Consider the following 23,935-nt stretch of genomic DNA (forward strand, 5'->3'; position numbering starts at 1 on the left):
AAGTACTTTCAGAGAAGTTCCATGGCAAATTAGATTCCTTTTTTCTTCTGTTCATTAATCTGTCTGGATCACTCTGCTTTCAGCCATAGAACATTGCAATTCTGTCTGCGAAATTGGGTCAGAAAGGATTATTCAGGGTCTTTTCAGTTTACTGTATGGTGCCTTCAAAAGATCCAGGCATAATAAACTATCCTGGGTTATCTGGGTAACCCAGATACCTGGGTTTGTACACTGAGATTCCATGTCAATGAGCCAAGCTGAGATATGTCGGATGGTTGCAGATACACGAAAGATGTATCTGCAGGTGGAGAAGGGTATCTTCATGACAGATGAGACGCGGGTGCCTTTGCTGGTCAAATTTTTTTAGTCATAATGCCACTTCAAGGAATAGCAAGGTTTCTGCTGAAGAAATCAAAAGGCTGGGGTTGGGGAAAAAACGGGTGAGAGAAAATACACACAAAATGAAATATTACCTTCCAAAACTCATTGGTAAGTTATACCAACCAGGGTCCACAATAAGCATGTTTCCCAAATGCAAGATAAACAAGCAAAGAATTGTCATAGTCTTTCAGTCATTTCGCAAACTGGTTTTGTCAACAGCCTAGTCATGAATAAAATACTGTTTTCTAAATTAAGAGTCCACTAAGCCCAACTTCACAGTTCAATTAGGTAACCCAAGTCAGTTCATCTTCTAGGGCAGGGGTGTCAAACTCAATCACATCAGGTGACATATTGTACTTTTTTTTGCCTTTGCAGAGCTGGGGTGGGCACGTGACGCACCTGGCCCACGGGCCACCAGTTTGACAGGCCTGTTCTACAGGGTATTTTACTTCAGACACATTAGATGTGAAAAAACTGGAAAAGGTGGGAGGAAAAAGAAGAGGAGGGTGACCACCAGGAGGGTGAATGGACTTACAATAGCAATGACTGCATTATTGGAAGATTTCGAGGAACAGGTTAGGGATCATCATGGGGGGAAAAAACTATCGTTGTGGTCACTAGGAATCAAAAGCAACCTGATGGCACATAATCATCAATCAATCAATATAAAGAGTGCAATGTAGTTCATCAGCTACTACTTTCCACCTACTATAAGAAACTAGCTGATAACCCAGTGTTGTCCGGGTGTTTATTTATAGGGGGAAAATGTCTGGATCAAATGTAATTTCTAATATTGGATTTTCCCCCTTACCAGAGGGGGTTCCCTTGTGGAGTACTGTGAAGCTGTTACCATGGCAACTCCACTGTGCTGTACATTAGAATCCATTTTACAGCAGTACAGTAGATGCCATTTGAAGGCACAACAGTGTGTTTGTAACAGAACAGACGCCCCAAGGGGTGTTAGGGATTAGTATTTGTTTCCAGAGAGAAAGTTATCTGTGTACCAAGTTTGTTTGAAATTGCTTGAGGCGTTCCAGAGTTATGCTGGAACATACACATACACATAAACACACACACAGACAGACAGACAGAGACAGACAGATAGATTCAATGCAGCAAAATTTTCCATGTTATGTGTAGAGACGAGAATAAGATTACAATAAACTCGAGATGATAGAAGTTCTTTTTGGTCCAACCACCTCTCAATTTCACAATGAGGCACTTTGGTCTTGGGGCAACAGAACAATAATTGTTCAATTATATTTTTGACTCCTGTTTCCCTTGTAGAGAAATAAGATATTGTTACTGCTTGCGTGACATATGTCAGTTATTTCAGCTTTTCTCACCACATTATGTCAAATGGCTGCTACAATGTGGGCAAGATACGCAATAAATGAATTGTAGCTTTATATCATTTTATTTATGAATACACACACATACCAATGACCAATGCAAACATTTAGAGGCACCAACCTTATGTATTCAGTTTCACCTGCTCAGCGCAGACGAGAAACTTTTGGAGTTGTTCAGAACATTTGAATGAAGAACTCTGATTTGTCTTAAGGCACTCCTCGAATGCAGTAAATGGCTCGGCACAATCTCGGCGAATCTTCTGAACAATTGGGCTACAATAAAAGTCCCATAGATTTATAAATAAGAAAAAAAATGGACAAAGAACAGTGCAGGAACTTAGTAAAAATGATGGAATGCATTGTTCTCACAGCTACCAAGTTGCAGTGGCTGCACACAGGAATGTTATGAAATTTACAGGCAGATAATGGAGCGAAAGTTCCTCAATTCATCAAAGCTGATTTCCCCAGAAAGGCAAAAACAACACCCCCAGCCCAAGGGAACTTACTGGGATGATGTACATTTGGCCATTTCAAGTTTGAGTTGGTGACAGTCCTGCTGCCAGGAAGAAGGGTTAGCAGCCACACACCGGCCATATTGCTCAGCTTCTTTGTGGCAATGCTGCAAGGTTATTTCCAGAGCTGCCTGCCTGTTTTGAGGGAAACAAGTTTTTTTTTAAAATCCTGAATGCCTTTCAATCAAAGGCAGATAACGACAAAAAGAAAGGCAAAAATGTTTAGTATACCTTTAAAACATTATGAAAAACACATGGAAGTGGCTACTTCTGACTGGTTTAAACACTGTTCAGGAGGCACCACAGTTTACTCACCAAAAAACTGCCAGAACACAACTGGTTTCCCCTCCATTGGGACTTCAAAACTTAATTTTCTCTCTCTCTTTCTCACTAGAGCTATTACACAGCCTTATACCTTGCAGAGTTTCAAAGATAATATTCGTATTATTGTGTAAGTTTTCCTACATCACTGCCCACCATTTACCAGCATGGGTTGTCAAGGTCACAATCAAGACAGCTTTAAAAGGAGATCCAGCAAAGGCTGCTACTTGTGAGGAGCCTCCATCACCACGTGCAAAGTAGCAAGTACAGTACAGGCTGGAAATCCGCAGCCAAAATGCCGCCGTCTGCCGCTCTCCTGCTTTGCCAAACCCATCAGGTTGGCACCTGCCGGCAACCAGTCATTGGGTTATGTATACATTTAATCTGATCCTGTAAGTATTATAGATTGAAACCTCTGCAGATGCAAGTTAAAGACCGAGGAAGCAAGAAAAACTGAGTTTTCCCTTAGATCTGAAAAAGGGCTTTGGAGCAGAGCTTTAAAAAGAGCACACATATACACACTCACATGCCGCACTCGGCTCCACAAAACCACACTCGTTATCCCCAACACGCATGCTCCCTCCCCACCCACCCCCGGACCTCTTTCTGCGCATGTACAAACGAGCCACGGCCGGGCGGAGCTTAAAACCCAGTCACTAGGACACAAGAGAACGCCTCGCGCCTTCGCGCACGCGCGGTTGGGACGCCGCCGTCGCTTTGGCTAGAGCCACGTGTATAGCTCATTCATAAAGGGGCGTGAGCGCGAAGCGTTGGCTCCGCCGGCGCTTGCGAAGGGGCGACGCATGCGCACTTTTACCGCCCAGGCCGGGAGCATGGGCGCTTCATTGGCGCCTACCCCGGAAGTGGAAGGAAGTGAGCCTGAAGCGAGCCGGCGACGGCCGCTCCCGGAAGAAGGATGGTGGCAACAGCGGAGGCCGGTCCCGGGCCGGGGCCGGGAGACGAGTTGGTGCAAGACGTGATTCCATATCGGAGGCGGTCGCGTCTGCTATGGGGGACGGTGTTGCCCTTCTGCGTCCTCTACCCGCTCTGGCTGTGGGCTTGGGGGTCGAGCGCCTTCGCCTGGGCTAGGGGGTCAGCCGCCGGCACCGAGACCCCTGAAGCGGCGCTTCTTTTCCTCGCCGCCATTGGGGTCGTCCACCTTCTCACGGCCTTAGCCGGCTTGTGGAGCGTCAACGTCCACTGCTTGCTCTACTGCTGCTGGGTCAGTCCTGCGCCGGGGAAGGGAACGGGGGACCCAAAGACCACCCGGGAGAGGGTCGCGGAGTGGTGGGTGGGTGGGTGGGGCGGGCGGATCACCTTTGCACAGATTGACATAGCTTTCTCTGCCTGGGGCTTTTGAGATCAGGTATGGGGAAGTGGGGAGAAGCAGACTCTCATTTCCCCACCCCTTTCGCGGGCTTTACAGGTGGTCCTCGACTTACAACAGCTCCTTTAGTGACCGTTCAAAGTTACACTGGCACCGCAAATAGTGACTTAAGACCGTTTTTCAGACTGATGACCATGGCAGTATCCCATGGTCCCATGATTTCCATTCAGATGCTTGACAGTTGAACTCGTATTTAGGACGAGTTGCAGTGTTCAGGATTCATCTTGGGACCTTCTGACAAGCAAAGTCAATGGAGAACCCAGATTCATTTAACAACCACCTTGCTAATTTAAAACTGCAGGGATTCACTTAACAAATAGGGCAAGAAAAGTCATGGGACGAATTCATTGAACACATTTTTTCACTGAACAACACTTTTGGGCTCAGGTGTGGTCATAAGTTGAGGACTACCTGTATTTTATTAAAAGAGGTGTCAGTGTTCAGGTGTGTCTAGAGAGGTTCCTTGCACTCACTGATAAGATGGCCAAACTTTGGAGTTTTAAATCCAAATGCTGTTGAGACTGAAAGGAGAGAACAGCAGCAAAGCCTCATGGAGTCACTGGGATTTCGCTTCTGTATTGTGCTTCTACTTGAGGCTTTGTTATGAAAACAAATAGGACACACTTGCTGAGGCACACACTTTTGTTAAGCTTACTCTTGTTTAATATCCTGACTAGTTTTAATGTGCTCAGGTTATAGTGAGTGGGTTTCTTTTTTTGCACATAAAGGCAGTTTATTCTACATACATTGATTGCTTATTTTGGAATCTAAGGATGCAATAGAATGTGATAGGAAGTGGTCATTTGAATTTTAATGAGTGTAGTTGAATTGGAAGTAAATCTGCTTGAGATTCTTTTCTTTAAAGTCATTGATATGGATGGGATATTTTAGATTGTCTGTTTTCCTTTAAAAAAGAAGCAGCTGTTTTAATGGTTGTGGTTTTTTTTTAAAGAATTGTTAGTTTTAGTCATGATGGTTTTATTTAACATATTTTTAATATTTCTGTAAACTAGTGTGGCTTAAGCTTTCTCCTCAGTTTCTCACCTCTATTCCTTTTTAAAATTATCTACAATATTTATCTTTCATGAACAATTGAGTAGTTCCCAAATTTCCATTCTTGGGACACATATTGTTTTTCTCCAGAAGAAAATTGAGTTTCCCAGAGCCTGCCAGTATCAACATATACATTAGTATATTTCAGTGCCCAGTTTGGAAATTACAGAATAATTGATCAAACCATCACAGTGACTTAAAAGTAGATTTCTAGCTTCTCTTTTCTTTGGAATATTAATATAAATATAAATGCTGCTTGTGATTTTGCTGTGTTAAAACTTCACTGCAAAAGTGGTTGGAGAAGAAATTTGTACAAGATAGGATGCTTGTTCTTTTGCTAAAGGGTTATCCAGTTTCTGGTAAAGATTAGATAATGTCAGACCACTGGATGTTCTACTGTAGTATAATAATTTGATGATAACTGCCTTTTTAACAGGAGCCTTGAGATATTAGTGTACTTTCGTTTTCATTTACTTGCTTCCTTTTGAAAGAGAAGATGAAAAATCCGTAATTCATGGGTATATATTCAGTTTGTTTTCCAAAAAGTCCCAGTTTCAAAGTCATAGAACATAATCTGCCCATGATTGAAAAAGTAGTATCAGTTGGAATGGATAACATTGGTTAAAATGAATTGGTATATTTCAGCAGTAGAACAATAGGCCAACTGGAATCATAATCTGAATTTAAGAACTGTTGGTATCAGGGGCGTTTGGCTTTAACAAAGCATGTACCGTAATAGAATGTAGCTAACAATGACTTTGATCTTAGGCTAGGCCGATTCAACAAAAGATTATGAAACTGTAGCTTTCTGCCTCTTATTGTTATTTAGTGGTGCTCATTTATTTTCTCACCTATAACCTCCTGCATTGTTTAGAAGGCTTCTAAGCCTTCCAGACAGGTCATTTTGCACAGTTCTTTTTATATGCAGGCCTAATGGAAGAAACCTTCACTAATTCTTAAATGATCTGGGGGGGGGGGGGCGGGGAGAAGAGGACTAAAGTGTAACAAACATCTAGATATTGCTTTGCACAGTTGCTTTCTAGAATTGATGCATTGCCATGGTTCATTCATTTTAAGTATTATATGTTCTGTGTCTGATTACTTCAGAAATGTCAAAGGTAAATTGCATTCTTCCATTAGTTATAATACAAAATTTTAAGCCAAGACGTTCTTTAAAACCCCAAGCAAGAGCAATCAAAGGAAGAATTAAGACTTAATTTTTTGGAACAGGCAGTGCATGTGATAAAGTCGTAGGCTTTATTTGAAGCTCGTTTATTTAATGCCTGATGGACTTCTTCTTTTTTTTTGAGAAATTTTTTTATTGTTTTAATTAAACAGAAAGAAAAAAAATCATATTTCTTTACATCTTGTTGAAAGCGTATCGATTGGTTACAAATATATTCCGTGCGTTTCTTCCACAGTCCTTACATATACTTCATTTAAATCATGTTGTACATTTTAAATCAAGAAAGAAAAGTTATACATTTTACTATCCCTGTACCTTAATTCTCATTTGGCTACCATTGTTCAAACATGTTTTTATCTAGAATCATCTACATTAGAAGACACAACCATCCACTGGCGTTCATTTGCAATTTCAATATATCTCCAATACCATTGCACCTTAATGACATATTCTAAAATTAATTCAGTTAAGTAGGATATCTGAGCATTCCCCCACCCAACACACCTGTATGTATCATTAAATATTGTCCATTAACATTTCATTGTTGTTATTGTAGTTAACTAAAGGTTATTTACTAATTATCTCACCTCTCCTCTCCAGGCCCACACAATATTACAACTTTATAACCGTCTTTAAACAATGATTTATTAACAAGATTTATAGGACTTCTTTTGAGGAGAGTGTTTCAGATATGAGACACAACTGTAGAAACAGTTTCTCCTTGATGCTACTCACTTAGCGCCCAGGGGATGCTGTCTTTGATGGACAAGGAGGGAAACTACAGGGTTTCTTTGCAAGAGGCTTGGTTAATGAATCCTACAAAATGATTGCATTATTTAAATTTCTACTATACAAAGTGAAATTTCTAAGGAATTGGCATGGTAATTGGTTACAGCTCAGTGGAAATAATCAATGAAATATTTTGTATATACATCTAAAATTTGTAGATGTATATTAATGAAATATTACAGTAAAAAGAATCTACTTTAAATTTATGGTTAACAAAATTGCAAAGTCGTAATCGAAAGCAAAATTTTAAAAAAATTATCAGGAATTTATCTTATTTTACCATTGCTACCGTATGATCACATTCATGTCACTTGGTTACATCAAATTTTTGCTCTATTTTAATGAGTCTCTTTTTTTCTAAACATGTACTGTTTTCTTCTGACAGCATCTTTTTCCATTTTGCACACACAAAGATTAACAGAATTTTACTTGTGTTAAACATGATTTGATATCAATTTCACATTAAACTGAATATTGCATTATTCAGACACACTAATTGCAACCTACCTGTCTTAAGTTTAAATAAAACCAGTACAATTAATACAAATGTAGCTTTGCCCCCAAGCGCAGCTGTTTCTTCTCTCTTGTGGAGAAAATACTAGATATTGCTTGATTTGATCCAAATTCTAAAGACTGATTGTTCAAACTATTTGCCTTTCAGGTGCGCAGTCCCAGGAATGCCACCTTGGCTAAAGTTGTGCCAACTCCAAATAATGGCTCCGCAGAACTGGTACCACTCCAGCGAGATCAGGTGAGAAATTAAATCATGGTGTTCAGTTGAGGACAGTTCCCTTTCCTCATCAATTTGTTATATCTCATTTAAGTTTGACTGCTGATTTTGACTTAGCACTTTGTGCAAAGAAAAAATTAAGGTATCCAGAAATGTGGATCTGATCTCAAACAGGTTAGGAATGTGTAATCAATGGCTTGAATCCTGAATTGAATCTTCACAAAGAGAAGAGCTGATTTCAACCATCGAGGGGTTTCTAATTTAAGGAAGGAATATGTTACTACCAATGTAACAACGGTTCCCTGAGCGCGCGCTTTGCTCGTGTGCACATGCTTTGCACATACCAAACGCGCTCCACGCACGCCTGTTGCATTTGAAATTAGCTCAAAAATTTAACTTCTACTGCAGCCCCAGTGAGTAAAATAGTTGAGGCGCGGCAATCCGCTCTGCCGCGCCTATCAGCTAGGCTTCAAACAAAGGAAATATAGGTCAGTATAGTGTAGGGGCAAGCGGGTAAGCCCGCCTCATTGTCATAGCGAACCAGTTTGCTCTTAGCTGATCATTGGAGCTATTGATTCTCCCGAACTGGCTGAATCCCATCCCTGCTTTTTATCCTACTTTCCCTTAAGATTCCTTCCCATCTGCAGCACTTGTCTCAACAGATCACAATTGCAGTACCTACCATATTCCTAAAACAATATTCTAGCGGTATCACGAGTTCTGAGTGGGAAGGATGTGAAATTTGACAGAAAATGTATCTCCCCACTTTTCCACTGATATTCTCTTGCCAACAGATACAAACATTTGCTTTTATGAAAATTAAATTCATTTGTGACTAGCAGCTTTATTATTTGTAAAGCTGCAAAATCACAGCTGGGTTATGTGTCGGGTTGTATCCCTTGCTGTAGCGTTTATGTTTCCCTTGGCCTGTTGTAGCAGGGAGACCTGTAGGCAGCTTCCTCATAGTGGGTCACACTTAATGGCAGAAATCTCCAAACTGGCTCCATGTACGCAGAAAGTTAATTTGTGTGTCCTTTCTAGGGAGAAGATGGAGGGGAGGTTCTTTCCTTTGAATTTCAAAAAATCAAATACTTTTGTGAGCTAAGTGAAAGCAAAAAATTCCTTCCTGTGGCATTTCCTGTGGAGCACCCACTGCAGTATTATCAGAATGCTCGTGGTTACCAGGAAGACAAAGAAATCAAAGCAGCAGAAAAAAAATATGGCACCAACAAGTAAGTAGGACAAAGGCGGGCTACAGTATTTATCTATAATATTTATCATAAACTTCTTAAGACAGGAATATCTAAGCTCTTGACCGTTGAATATTCAGCTTAATTAGTCTACAGCTATTGACAGCGTGTTGGTGACATATTACCTAGCATTGATTGCCAGACGGATATGGAAGAGAAGTTTCAAGTTAATAATTCACAATAGCAAAAAATAAAAAATTTATTGCTCCTTATTGCACTTATTTATTAAGCTGATATGCTGCCTTTCCACTGCTCCATCTATCTACATTAAAGTATATGTATATGTCTCCTAGAAGGCTTTTTTATCCCCCAACATTGGCTTACAATTCTATCATTTGTAAATTAAATAAGCTGAATTTAGACACTTAGCAGCCATGAGATTAATTGCTCTCTATTTTATCAAGATCAATTTTATTCCAATCTTATTCCTTTGCATGAGATGGGTCTACGACAGCTGGCCACAGCCAACTTGTTGTAGTCAACTCGGTTTGGCCAACTCGCCATGGAATAACTCACGATGGCCAACTCCCTGCGGGACAAGAGTTACATTAATATTGAAGAAATAGTGGAATAGAATCATTTTAAAAAGGGTGCCAAAGGAGGGATAAAATGAAATGTGCAATGCAAAAATTAAAATATTTTTAAAATTATTTTAAATAATTAAATTGAACTGTTGAATTGTCCCACAGTGAGTTGGCTGTGGTGAGTTGGCCACACTAAATTGGCCAAAGCAAGTTGTCCCATTCTGGCATGCAATTGCATGAATCCTAAGCCCATTTTTACTCATTTTCCTGCCTTTCTACATTCCCAATAACTCATCTTTCCATCCTGTATCGTGGAAGAAAGTTCTTCATCTCATTCATCCAACCCCTCATGACAAGCTGTCTTATCCTATTTAAAGACAGGCATGCCTTTGTAATTAAAAACATTAGCTCTCGAAGGCATAGATCTGCTTTCCTTACCCCAACTGTAGACACAGTTGCTCCCTTTATTCCTACTGTATAACTATAACTTTCTTGTCTTAAAAGCTAAAGAAAAGCAAGACAAAAAACAAAAAAAACTCAGTTTCCACAGCTGTAACCCAGTTTTCATAAACTTGGCACTTTCCCAGTATCCCAAATTACAACTGCTTTTGTTCTTACCGAGTTGTTGATGTGGACTGGAGATATGGTAGCATTTTCAGCTACAATGTATATGAAGGTTCTTCCCCCCCCACCCCTAATTATTCCAGTAGTTATTTAATTAGTTATTAAATATTAAGTACTGATTATTATCCACTGATGATGAAAATTGTGGGACTGACAATGACAACTGAGGAGCAGTCCCGGTTAAGTAGTGCCTGAAGCTTTAAAGTTCTGAGCTTTGAAGGATAATTTGATGAAGCCAAAGTGAAAATAGAAGAGAGCGAGAAATGGGTAAGGAAAATGAAACCTTCATGATCCAAAGCGGAGGTGGAGAATCTGTGATCCTCCTGACAATGTTGTCGTATCTCCCAGAAGACTGAAAGTTAAATGCAGCAAAACCGAAAGTTTTGCAAATTGAGTGGGCTCAAGAAAGGGTGAGTGCTAAAATGAACAAGGATTCTGCTTTTCACACAGGGCAGAAATGGTTGTGCCAGAATTCCTGGAACTCTTCAAAGAGAGAGCAACAGCTCCTTTCTTCGTCTTTCAGGTAATAAAAGCTGTATGCCAAGGCACAACATTAAGTGTATTTTTTTGTTGATGTTATTTCATTGTTTCTTAAATTGACAAAGGGATAAGCAAATGCTGATGTCATTCAAAGCTGTTGATTCCCAGACCATTATGAGTTATAAGCTTTTTATTTATGCAGTTTATTTATGTAATTTGGACTTGTTCAGACGTCCTCAGCAAAGAAAGTGGAAATACTTATATTTATATAAATATTTCATTGTGGCTCGTAGCTTCCAAAAAGTTGCCAAACTGCGTGATCCCTAAAATCCTTTGATTCTGCTTTTCACAGGTATTTTGTGTGGGCCTGTGGTGCCTGGATGAATACTGGTACTATAGCGTCTTCACTCTTTCCATGCTGGTAGCTTTTGAAGCATCCCTTGTCCAGCAACAAATGAGGAACATGTCCGAGATCCGAAAAATGGGTAACAAACCCTACATGATCCAGGTAAGCAAGGGCAAGAGATGATGAGACTCAAACAAAACTTGAAGGCTCCAGTGCTGTTTCCGCCTCCCCCCCCCCGCCCCCATCTGCAGAGATTCTAATGAACTGTTAACTTCCAGAATATTGGAGGTCCTGTCACTCAGGGTGATGTGAATAACAGTTGCTGTTATTCGTTAAGTGGGCTTGCTAAAGAGAGAGGAGCTGACAGAAAAAGCAGAGTGATTGATACGTGGGATTTTCAGTAAGACAGGAAGAGTTGCCACAACCGTAGAAACTAAGATGGAAAGGTGCTTAATTATCAAAAAAATTTCATTTGTCACCCAAATCTTCACATTTTTCTCCCCTTCCAGTATTCACTAGCTCCTAAGACATCTCCATTTTTCTTGGCTTTGTAAATGTATTGGTTTCTTCCATGAAAGCAATGATTAAATTTTGGATAAATTTAGGAACAGGCTAAATTTACAGAGAAAGTGTATATACGTTCCATCCATTTTTTATTCTTACATTCTATTATTTTTATGAACAAATTCTTTTGGTTAAAGCTACCATGAAAGTTACATAGGTGGGTGTTGCTTCTCCAAAGCTACTTCAGCCCAAGGATCCAAAATATTATTTTGCTGCCTCTTTATTTTTCAGGTTTACAGAAACAGGAAGTGGCGGCCAATTTCCAGTGATGAAATAATTCCAGGGGACATTGTTTCAGTCGGTAATGGAGATCCCTTACTTGTCGCAAATAAAGAACTACCTACCTTTTTCTATTTCAAAGGGTTTTTTGGCTTTTGTCTGTATTCAGATACTCCTATATATCAGTAAAACTGCCAGGTATTGAATGAGAATTAGGGCAGAAAGAAGTCTGTCCAGATCTGTGAGGCTGCATTTTCTGAGATAAGCTGAACTTAGGTTAATATTGTTTTTAAGAGGAAGAATTTGCTTGTAAACATGTTACTTTTATGTCAAAAGTACTGTACTGAAGTCCCGTCCCCCCCCTGGCCATTCCTTGTGTAATTTTCCTTGTGAACGTGCAGAAGGCAGCATCGAAGGGGCAGAAAGCATTTGGACCTCACTGGAGAGATTCAGGAAGGCATATGACATACTAGCAAAACAGGATTAATATGTCAGCAACTTTTTCTTGCTGTTCAGTGGGAAAATCATCCTTCATTTGTGCTGCCTAAACAGGCTGAGCTCTCCTAAGATGGGGAAAGAAGAACAGCTTGCAAGTCCTTCACAATCCTTAGAGTAATCTAGATCCCGACTAAGCCCATATTTTCTCCCAACTCCTTTCTGAGCATTCAACTTTTTATTCCAGGCCGCTCTCCCCATGAGAACCTCGTGCCGTGCGACATGTTGCTGCTGCGAGGAAGGTGTATTGTAGACGAAGCCATGTTAACTGGAGAGTCAGTCCCTCAAATGAAGGTTTGTGCCAGGGTTCCAAGTCATAAACCCATAGAAAGCAAAACTCTGAGGCCGATAGGTTCCTCAAAGAATAGCTTTATTGGGAACATCATATTGGCACCTATAGAGTGAAAACAGGCTCTTAAAGCATCCACGGTTTTTTCCTAGTCAAAAGTAAAAGTTTGTAAAAGGGAGAAAAGTCTTGATACGTCACATGACACTGCTGTAGTGACGCAAGTTTGACATCCCTGCTCTGGATCATCGTCCGATTCTGGGGCCAACTCTCATTTGAACAAGGACAATTCTTGTATTCGAGAAAATACGTAATTTATGTAAGCAAAAATATAGATAAAGAGAATTCAGCAAAGACTGGCTGCCTACAGCTCTGCCTATCTCAGCAAATTTTGTGTTTATTGTCTTATTTATTCGCTTATTGTCAATGCTCAAGTTCTGTTTTGTCCTATGCAGGAGCCTGTTGAGGATTTGGATCCTGATCACGTCCTGGATATGCAAGGGGATTCCAGGTTGCATGTCATTTTCGGGGGAACAAAAGTTGTGCAGCATATCCCACCCCAAAAAGCCAGTACTGGCCTGAAACGTATGTAGCAACTAAGCCAGCGTGAACAAAATTGGGAGAAGGGACAAGGGAAGAGATAGGAGAAAAATCAATAAATTATAATTTATTGATTAACATTTTTTTCTAAAATATTGTACTCATATAGTGCTTCTCAGATCACTTTTGTCAGATTCTGAGAAAGAGTAGTGCAACATATTGACTGAATTTACTGATAAATATAACTAGTCCAAGTAGGCTCTTTTCTTCAGCTTATAACTTCTGCCTTTTTGATTTGGATTGGATTGGATTGGATTTATTTCATTTATATGCCGCCCTTTTCCCCGAAGGGGACTCAGGGCGGCTCACAATTCGGTCAGGGAAGGGGGTACAGACGGGATAAAAAGACGAAACATAACAATACACAATTTAAAAACACACAACAACCATACCATTCGAGGAGGGGGGCAAAAGCTCTTTAGCCCCAGGCCTGTCGGAACAGCCAGGTTTTAAGGGCTTTGCGGAAGGCCTGGAGGGTGGTGAGGGTTCGAATCTCCACGGGGAGCTCGTTCCAGAGGGTCGGAGCAGCCACAGAGAAGGCTCTCCTCCGGGTAGTCGCCAGTCGGCCTTGGCCGGCGGATGGAATTCGGAGGAGGCCTAATCTGTGGGATCTGATCGGTCTATTGGAGGCAATTGGCAGCAGGCGGTCTCTCAAGTACCCAGGTCCAATACCATGAAGGGCTTTATAAGTGACGACTAGCGCCTTGAAGCGTATCCGAAGACCAATAGGCAGCCAGTGCAGCTCGCGGAGGATAGGTGTTACGTGGGTGAACCGAGGTACACCCACGATCGCTCGCGCGGCTGCATTCTGGACAAGTTGAAGTCTCCGAATGCTCTTCAAGGGCTGCCCCATGTAGAGCACGTTGCAGTAGTCCAGTCTAGAGTTCACAAGGGCACGAGTGACTGTTGTGAGGGCCTCCCGGTTCAGGTAGGGACGCAACTGGTGCACCAGGCGAACCTGGGCAAATATATGTATGATATATGATGACTTTTAAAAAAACTGCATAAGTGTTATAGTGTTCACATTTGCTGGGGGTAGGGAGGGGTTCACCCAAATCCCCCATGTAAGCTTTATAGAGCTGTTTTACAAAAATACACCATATTTTCCTTTCTCCCTTCTGCAGCTGTTGACAATGGGTGTGTGGCCTATGTTCTGAGGACAGGATTTAATACTTCTCAGGTAAGAACCTCTGTGCTTTTATGTGAAAGCAATTATGCATCTTCATCCTGGGGTTCACTTCTCCAGCAAAAGAAGCAGAACTTGTAATTCGGAGCTCATGATTCTTTCTGACTAACTTACAAATCTAAGATATACATCTCCACTCACCCAAAGTCCGTTAAAAATAGAACTTGAAGCAAAGATGAAATGGTGACGATGTGATTGCTGTTTGTTTTAAAGAAAGCCAATCGTCTGAGTAAATATGGAACAGTTTTCAAGTCTTCCGTCTGCCTTCTACTATTTTGTGTTGTTTACGTTTAATTTGATGCTTTTTAAATTCTTGCGCCTTAATAAAATGTTTCTTAAAACATTAGGGTTTTAAGGGAGTGGCTTGATTTGCTGACAATGTTTTGATAGCCAAAGTACATTGGTTGGTTTGGGGGTTTTTTTGTGCATAATACTGCAGGGAAGGAAATTCCACAATTCCACGAGTTGCAGTTCAGTATGTCTAGAGCAGTGTTTCTCAACCTTGGCGACTTTAAGACCTGTGGACTTCAACTCCCAGAATCCCCCAGCCAGCATAGCTGGCTGGGGAATTCTGGGAGTTGAAGTCCACAGGACTTAAAGTCGCCAAGGTTGAGAAACACTGCTCTAGAGTACTCTAAAATGGGGAACACTTTCTGACAATTTAGATAGTAGTCAAATTTTTTTGTTCTATTCTGTCAATAATTCCTCTGAATTCTAGCAGACTAATTATTCTCCCCCCCCCCCTCTCTCTCTCAGGGGAAGCTCTTACGTACAATCCTCTTTGGCGTGAAACGGGTAACAGCCAACAACTTGGAAACTTTCATCTTCATTCTTTTTCTCCTGGTCTTTGCCATTGCTGCCGCAGCCTATGTATGGATCGAAGGTAAATTTGGGCGTCTAATAAAGAAGAGAAGATAGCATCAGTAGGAATGGCAAGTGTGTTGATGAGTTACAAAAAGGGATACTCAATTAAAACGGCTGCATAATTAAAGGGATAGATCTCTTATTGTTTTGGTTAATTTATTGAAGAGATTACCGTATATACTCGAGTATAGGCCGACCCGAATATAAGCCGAGGCACCTAATTTTACCACAAAAAACTGGAAAAGTTATTGACTCGAGTATAAGCCTAGGGTGGGAAATGCAGCAGCTACCGATAAATTTCAAAAATAAAAATAGATACCAATAATGCCATTGCCCATTGAATAACATATACAGCCTGCCTGTGCCCATTAAATATACAGTAGCCATTGTAAAAATTTGCTCTGCATAACAAATTATTATCACACAATACCGGTGTATTCAATGAAATACTTCACTCACCTCATGATGCTGATGTCCCGCTGTGATGATGATGTCCCGCCTCCTATGACACACGGCACAGTGATTCCTATCATTGGATCACTGTACCAGAGGAGGTGGGACATCGCTATGTGGCTGCTTGCCATAACAAGGAGGAGGTGGGACATCGTTGCAGAGCAGCAGGAGGGGGAGGAAGGGGAACCGTAAGATAACCCTGCATTACATTAGAACGTGAGGAGGGGGGATGGTGCGGTGCACGCTGCGCGGCAAACTGACACAGAGGGAGGGGAAACTCAGGGGCGCTGGGCCATTCACGAGCGTCACCCAGCGGCATGGCCCTGCCCCTTTTTCTCCTCCATTTCAGGCAAATTTTTCACTGACCCGAGTATAAGCCGAGGCGGCTTTTTTCAGCTCAAAAAGTGGGCTGAAAAACTAGGCTTATACTTGAGTATATACAGTAGTTGTTCTTTGCTGGATTCCACAGCATTCCAGCACATTCCTGTAGCCAAAGGAATTTTAAAAAGACAATATTCTTGATACATTTCTAGATTGATTATCAAGGGAAATGTTTCAGTTGATTGTTCTTCAAAAGGTTCAGTATCATGCAGATACTATCCGTAGATTGTCTGGTCTATAGATTAAAACTTTGAGGTCAGAAGACACTTGATTTCCCCTTGTGTACTTACAGTTTCATTGTGCCCTAGCATGTGTTCTGGGACTTAATAATCATCTTAGTCAATTGTACAGCCATGATATATAAATGTGTATCTCTCTTCCTCTTTCCAAGGCACTAAAGACCCCAGCAGGAACCGTTACAAGCTCTTTCTAGAATGTACTTTAATACTAACCTCGGTTGTTCCCCCTGAACTTCCTATTGAGCTCTCCTTAGCCGTCAACACCTCACTCATTGCTCTTGCCAAATTATGTAAGTTCCCAGACTCATGGGAGTATGAGATTGCAAACTTTAAAAGTGTTAAATTTTAAAGAGAATGATATTTCTGATTCCGGGAAACACCCGTCTTTTATACTACAAATTGCTTTGCTTATTGACTTAATTGACTGGGACATTGTGGTTTGTGATACTGCGGCCTTAAATGTAAAAAAAATGTGGTTTGCAAAACTATTAGCAAACTGTAAAGAGCTTTCAAGTATTTCCTTCACCGGATCAACAAAGCAACTGAAATCTTCCCTTGTAATCTCCTATGAAGTTAAGATGACATGAGGAGTTTTCACTTTGCACTCCTACTACTTGCCCTAATGCAACCTCTCCAGAATATTGATCTGACACTCCCAGAATTTGTCACAAAGCATGGACAGTTCTAGGAATAGTAATTTAACACTCAACAGTGGTAAAAGTTTGTGAAATCATTTTGAACTATTTGTAGTCTGCAGAATTGTAACTTACAATGGGCCAAGTCCTGTTAATGGACAAAGAGATTCTAGTTAAATAAAGAATACGGACAGAGAACTATGCCACATTTTTACAGAACACACCGAGCCGATGTTAATTAGCGAAAAATATATGAGTTTGGTTAGGGGAGAAATTAATTGTGATTTTTAGTCAATGAGTGGCCTTCCCCTGTTAAAAAAAATATCCCATGGTGTTGGTTGCTGCTATTAGAATATGTTCTTTGCTGCATACATTTCTGGATGAACACACCTCAATTAGAAGAGATCTCCAAGATCTCTCTTGTTGATGCTTATAACACTGCAAGGGCTACAGAACCATTGCCAAGGATGTTGGCTTCTATGAATCCACATTTAGGCAGTTAATGTGGCAATGGAGAATCTGTTAAGACAGGACATCCAAGGGAAGATGGCCAATTGAGGACAGCTCCTCAGATAAGCAGAACTAACAATTTGCAACCTTCTACCAAAAAGCCAAAGTAGATTAGCTCCTTTTGATCTCTGGCTTAAAGAGAACAGCCTGAGGTTGCACAAGCAGTTTCTCCTTATGGTCCTTACAAAAGAACCTGTTTAAGGCGCTAAAGAAATTTGTAATAAGGATTAACAAACCCTGGAATGATTATAGAGAAAGACTGTTTTGTACAAAAGAAAAACAAAGACTATAAAGTTGACTTTATTCGATCAGGGATAACAATTGATACGTTGTTATTCTGGTGGATTTTTTTCTGTTTTTAATAGTATCTTACTTCATTTGACCAAAATGGATCTGATGTAAAAGGTTTTTCAAGTAAATAATTATGTAATTCTAATGTTATACTTAAATTGGCTTTTACACTTGTTTTTCTTTAACTAAAGTAAGGAAGTTTGGAATTATTTTAAAGGAGAAATTATTTCTTTTTGCTATGTTTAACTTTGAAGGGGGGTTGCCTCTGCTAGGATAGTGGGTGCATTTTATACTTGTGAAATATGGATATGCCTATAGAGTGAAGATATGGGACCTGTATTTGAAGATAAGACATTATGTCGAATATTGTCTTATTGGGCTCCTGTTTTTATAAAGAGGAAATGGTCCCTTTTTGTTTTGTTAAATTTGGGTTTTTTAATTTTGTTTACATCAAAACGTTGGGACCATTTCATGACTTTTAAATGGGATTTTGTTATAGTTAAGATGTGGAATGTTGAATTTTAAATATGCTAATTGTTAAAATCTTAGAGCTCTAGTGGATCTTTTGCTGTGTTTTACCTATTATTAAGAAATAGTTTATGGATTAAGCATTTTATATTTGTTAGTTAAGAGGAAGAGATTAGGATTATTCTTGCCACGAAGAGGTTAGGGAGTCATTTTCTTGGCAGGGAGTTCTTTTTATATATTTTTCTTGCTATTCTCCCCCCTCCCTTTTTTAAAATTTCTATTTTTACTGTTTTATTTAAACGTTCAATACAAGTATTTGTGTGTGGGGAGATTATGCCAAGTGACTTTTACTCTTTCTAAGAGTAATCAATCAATAATCAATCCCAAGAGGCGGACAATCCCAGATAGCAGCTAAAGAATCTGAAGACCACTTTTGTACTGCTGGATGCCCCTATTCAGAAATCCACCATAAGGAGAACTCTGAAGAAAAATGCAAGGACTTTAGGGGGGAAATCTCTGCTGCCCATAAAGAATTGTTCCATTATTCTCATGTTTGTCAAACATCGCCTGGTTGTTGGAAAGTATTCTGTGGACAGATGAGTTGAGTTTTTTGGCATTACTGAGAACTATTATGCTTAGAGAAAATGAAAAACTGCACTCCAGCAAAAAATCATTAGTAAATTCTACAAGAGAATGACCAAATTTTTGTGCATGAGCTGATGAATGTAGGTTATGCAGCATAACATACTGGTGCATTTACAACAAGAAGACTAAAAAAGAAGAAATGTAATGTTTTTGGAATGGCCAAATCAAAAGCTTTACCCTAACCCAACTGAAAAGTTATGGCGTGATCTGTCATGCAAGACAGTGCAAAACAACACTGAGCTGAAGTAATTTTGTACAGTGGAATGGGCCATTAGTTCAGAATACTGCTGAACTAATATGCCAGATTTATCAGCATATTGAGGAAAAGATTGGTTGAAAGCTGCTAAACTTCCTTAAAGTTTCAGGTTTTTCAACAATTACAATATTGACTCAGTACCTTCAGTCAAAAGACATGGCGCAGACTATTGTTTTGTAATTAGTTTAAGTGAAAATTCTGTCAAAGCCTTAAATGAAACTCAGAACACATTGTAGGTTGCAAGTTCTAGGATTTTTGGATACTTCTAAAGTTTTAACAAACTTTGAATACTGAAGTTGGAGAGGATCACCATAAAGATTCTCGATGGATGTCCTTGGCCTGTTTCTGCTTAAATTGTTTTATTATCTCTGGGATTTCTAGGTCATTGGATTGAGTGAGAAATATGCTTCCTTGTTAATTTGGCAAAAGAGCCATGGCGCTTTCTTCTCCGCTCAATTCCGTCTTTCATTTTTGGGGAATTGAAATCATCCTGGCCATAATTTTCAGGGTGTCGTATGTGGTGGCCTGGGTTCATTCAGATATATAGGACGGAGATATTTTTAAATTGGTAAATACAATGTGAGTGATGGGAATAGATAGGGGATATTTATAAAAAGTAAAGAAAAGAAAAAAACAGACTTTTATTATTGCATGCTCACCTATATCTGTCTTTTGTCTCTTGCAGATGTTTATTGCACAGAGCCATTCCGCATCCCCTTTGCTGGCAAGGTCCAGATTTGCTGCTTTGACAAAACTGGCACACTCACCAGTGACAACCTTGTGGTGAGAGGTGTGGCTGGGCTTAGGTAAATCCAGGCTGAGGGAAGCAAAGTTGTTTGGAATTTTTTTCGGGCCCATTGACTTACCCACGGTTTCCTTTTCGTAGTTTCCTAATTTCCTAAGAGATTAGTTATGTTTAAGTTGGGAGTCAATTGTTTGAGCCTGTGGCCTTTTGATCTTATTGTAGAGACGGGAAAGAAGTGACACCTGTGTCAGACATTCCAGTTGAGACTCATCGGGTCATTGCCACATGTCATTCCTTGATGCAGCTGGACGATGGGACACTGGTGGGTGACCCACTGGAGAAAGCCATGCTAACTGCTGTGGATTGGACTCTGACAAAAGGTAGGCTGGGGTAGCTCCTGAGCGCCCTAAAGCAGCTTTTCCTGCTCTCTGTTTTTATAAGACCACGGGCATTTTACAGAAACATGCAGTAGATTTTCTTTTTTTTTAATTGAAAATTTTAAAAAAGCTTTTACAAATATTTACCTCCCCTCCCCACCTGAACACAACCCACCCCAACCTTCCCCCCCCCCAACAACTTCCCAGAACAAATACAGGGTGTAAATCTTTAACAAACATATTCTAAAATAAACTTAAAGAAAGTTAGTATCATCTTTCATTTGAGCTTTAACTCCTCCTTTGTTAGGCTAACTAACTAACAGATTATATCGTTCCCCACTTTTTCAGTCATAAACTATCTGGAATATCTTAGTCCCGTATTTATTTTGAATATAGTCAATCCATCTTCTCCACTCCAGTTTATATTTCTCATCTGATTTTCTGAGTTGCAAGAAACTAAGAATGTAAATGCCCATCTGTGTTCTACGATAACAGACTTTATTTGGCCCATGTACAGAGAATACGTCTCAAATGTGCAGAATAACTTTTTTTTAAAAAAAGGGTTATCTGCACTTTTGTTGTTGGAATTTATTGATTTAATCCTACATTATCAGCCTAAAGTCAGTTTGTAAATTCACTGGCCATATAAATAGTAACTGGGAAACTCACAGTAGGTGGACCTTAAACTCTTCCCTTAAATAATATCCCATTGAGTCATCTACTGTGAGCATAGAAAGCAGGAGAAACTATTGCTAGCTAAACGGTATACTGATGGTATATAGTTGTATACTATATTCAACTCCAAAAGCAGCTTTTCAAGATTTAAGAGATGCGCAAGATGTAGTTGATGTGCTGAGAATATCAGTGATACTTTGCCTGTTCCAACATCTGTTATTGTTAATAGTTTCTTGAGCTCAACATTATATATTTCCTATGTCCCCTTTACAAGTTTTTAATGAATACATCTCCTTAATTTTTAGGTCACAAGATCCTTCCCCTAGAACTATTATTGCTGAGAAACAAATCAGATATGGAATTCTGATCCTAGTCAATTTAGACATATTTCACAGTTTATTAGCAAAAAGAGAAAGAAAAAACCTTTTCTCTATCTCTTTCCTTATGCAAAAAAAATGTTTTTTTTCAATGTGAGTGAACCAACACATGGAACTACATGGTTTTCCCAATATAAATGTGTACATTGCAAAACATTGCATCTTTCACAACCAGTTCACCTTGGGGAATATTCAAATCATCAGTTTCACACCATTCTCCTCTATTATAATGGAGCTAGCAATATCACTCTAGAGAATGTGGCTAGCTCAAGATCACTCAGCTGGCTTTTGTGCCCAAGGCAGGACTAGAATTCATGATCTTGTGTTTTCTAAACTGATGCCTTCACCACTATACCAAACTGCAAATATCCTATGGATCGCTGCCTGAATTCCTACCGCTCTTGATTCTGGAGATGGCAGTAAATTGAATATATTTTATGGGTCTAGGATGCCCAGTCTCTGAGAGTGCCTCTGCTCCTGTAAAGGGATTATGTGATTAGGGTCCCATGGTTGAAGAAGGGGAGAAGATGTTCTCCTGGCATTTAGATAAATGGTACAAACAAGGGCTGCTTTTGTCTCCAAACAACCCCCTCCCCCTGGGAATCCAAAGGGAAGATTACCGCTTGTAATGTTGAACCCTTTCAGGATTTCCCGATCTCTTTGTTTCCAGATGAGAAAGTTTTCCCCCGAAGTATTAAAACTCAGGGACTGAAAATTCACCAGCGCTTTCATTTTGCCAGTGCCCTGAAAAGAATGTCGGTCTTGGCTTCCTATGAGAAAGTCGGCTCCACTGATCTGTGTTACATTGCAACTGTGAAAGGGGCCCCGGAGATGCTGCATAAAATGGTGAGCTCTTGTCTGCAAATTCCTTCCCTATGTGCATGTGGTGTTATTCTTTTGAAAGGTAAATGGTTTCGAAATATTTTACATGAAACAGTATATACATTTTAACAAACATTTTTTCAAGTTGTAGGACAGGATAGGACAGAATAGTTGGAAGGGACCTTGGAGGTCTTCTAGTTCATCTCCGCTGCTCAAGCAGGCGACCCTACACCAGTGATGGTGAACCCTTCTGGCACTGAGTGCCCAAACCAGAATGTGCGCACACTGGAGCGCCAGAAACCCAAAGATGAGCTGGCTGATGCGCATGCATGGGCTGACACCTGGTCTTTGGGTTCACACGTGAGGAGCAGCTGGCCGGCGTGCATGTTCACACCAGAAACCAGAAGAGCAGCTGGCGATGGCATGCATGCCCACAGAGAGGGCTCTGTGTGCCACCTCTGGCACGCGTGCCAGAGGTTCACCATCACTGCCCTACACCATTTCAGACAAGTGGCTGTCCGGTCTCTTCTGGAAAGCCTCCAGGGACGAAGCACCCACAATTTCTGAAGGCAAAACTGTTCCATTGTTGAATTGTTAACCAGTGGAACAGTTAATGGGATTAATTAATTACACACCTATGAAATTGATGCCTTGAATGTATGCAAATCTGAGTTGCTTTGGCATGGGAAATTCTGAATGGCTTTTGGATAGCTGCACAAAGAAGCTTGCGTTTGTTGCGTGTGCCTAATTGTTGATGATATTTCAGTTGGTCAAACCAGATAGAGTTGGGAAAGAAAACTCCAACTACACCATTGCCACATACAAGTGGAGAAATCTGTGTAATTACTGCAGAAAATCATAGCCTGTACGTTTCACCTCCACCCATGTTTCCATTTTGAATGGTCATCAGTTTTTAATTGTGAGAACATTTTTCCAAGTCTTGGAAAATAATTTTCAGAATACTATGACGTAATATTACCGTAGATGGGAACAGAGTGAGAACAAAGTCTTGGCTTTGCTCACCAGATTGGAATGTGATACAAGTAGTAAGTTAAGAGTTGCAATCAATGATCAGCTGTGCTCCAGTACTCTGGAAAGGAGAATAAGATGGAGTCGGTGTTTGTTGCTGATTACTCGGTTCCACCACAAAACCACGGACAACAAAATCGCGCTCGACGAAAGCGCGTACGTGACGTCATCACAGTGCGACGAAAACATCGCGCTGTGATCGATAAATGTAAAAATAAAGCGAAAACCTTACCCTAACCCCCCCAAACCTAAACCTAACCCTTAACCTAACCCTAAATCTAAACCTAAACCTAACCCTTAACCTAACGCTAAACCTAACGCTAACCCTTAACCTAACGCTAAACGTAACCCTAACGCTCTAAACCTAACCCTTAACCTAACCCTAAACCTAAGCCTAACCTTTACCTTTATGTGAATCGGCTTGCTTTAATTTTATTTTTATTTCAATTTTTAATTTTTTTCGTCGCGCTGTGATGACGTCAAATGTGCGCTTTCGTCGAGCGCGCTTTTGTGGACCGCGGTTTTGACGGGTCACGGATTACTCCAATGTCTGATCTGCTATACTGACTCTTAACTTGATTTATTCATCTGCTTTATACTCTGCCTTTCTACCTCAGTTAAAGGCAACTTCCTTGGCTACTGACAGACGAATCCTTCATAAAGTTGATAAAGACTTTTCATAAAGCCAACTAAACTAGTATCTGTCGCAAGTGTGTTCTTTAAAAAAAGAAGGCATAATGATGATATTGTATTCTGTCACATTTTTAAAAAATGTGTAGTTGCTCTTCAGGAATAGACTTCTTTTCAGAACAGGGAAGACTCGTTGACAAATGGTGAGCCGGGTATCACAAGGCTTATTTTTGAGGGTTAGCTGAAAGGATCC

General features: G+C 40.3%; 2 protein-coding genes across 2 annotated transcripts in view; one reads left to right on the plus strand and one right to left on the minus strand.

Moving 5' to 3' along the window:
- Positions 1–212: 212 nt before the first annotated feature.
- CHCHD5 (coiled-coil-helix-coiled-coil-helix domain containing 5) lies at positions 213–3,121 on the minus strand. The gene is made up of 4 exons (XM_014054893.2): positions 3,093–3,121; positions 2,240–2,380; positions 1,855–2,006; positions 213–419 (listed from the first exon to the last, which is right to left on the minus strand). Coding segments are annotated over exons 1-3 (294 nt in total). The 5' UTR covers positions 3,095–3,121; the 3' UTR covers positions 213–419; position 1,855.
- A 324-nt stretch (positions 3,122–3,445) lies between these two features.
- Positions 3,446–23,935, plus strand: part of ATP13A1 (ATPase 13A1) — a 37,208-nt gene continuing 16,718 nt past the window's right edge. The window contains exons 1-14 of the mRNA XM_087710676.1: positions 3,446–3,788; positions 7,643–7,732; positions 8,753–8,943; positions 10,560–10,632; positions 10,942–11,097; positions 11,731–11,800; positions 12,401–12,507; positions 12,955–13,084; positions 14,224–14,279; positions 15,042–15,168; positions 16,375–16,512; positions 19,713–19,833; positions 19,995–20,152; positions 21,872–22,047. Coding sequence (XP_087566802.1) covers positions 3,483–3,788; positions 7,643–7,732; positions 8,753–8,943; positions 10,560–10,632; positions 10,942–11,097; positions 11,731–11,800; positions 12,401–12,507; positions 12,955–13,084; positions 14,224–14,279; positions 15,042–15,168; positions 16,375–16,512; positions 19,713–19,833; positions 19,995–20,152; positions 21,872–22,047 — 1,899 coding nt within the window. The 5' untranslated portion in view covers positions 3,446–3,482. The remainder of the gene's footprint in view (positions 3,789–7,642; positions 7,733–8,752; positions 8,944–10,559; positions 10,633–10,941; positions 11,098–11,730; positions 11,801–12,400; positions 12,508–12,954; positions 13,085–14,223; positions 14,280–15,041; positions 15,169–16,374; positions 16,513–19,712; positions 19,834–19,994; positions 20,153–21,871; positions 22,048–23,935) is intronic.

The sequence above is a fragment of the Thamnophis sirtalis genome, unplaced genomic scaffold (assembly GCF_051295495.1).
Source record: "Thamnophis sirtalis isolate CommonGarterSnake01/CBP01778 unplaced genomic scaffold, rThaSir2_p1.2 scaffold_3, whole genome shotgun sequence".
NCBI classification, from domain to species: domain Eukaryota; kingdom Metazoa; phylum Chordata; class Lepidosauria; order Squamata; family Natricidae; genus Thamnophis; species Thamnophis sirtalis.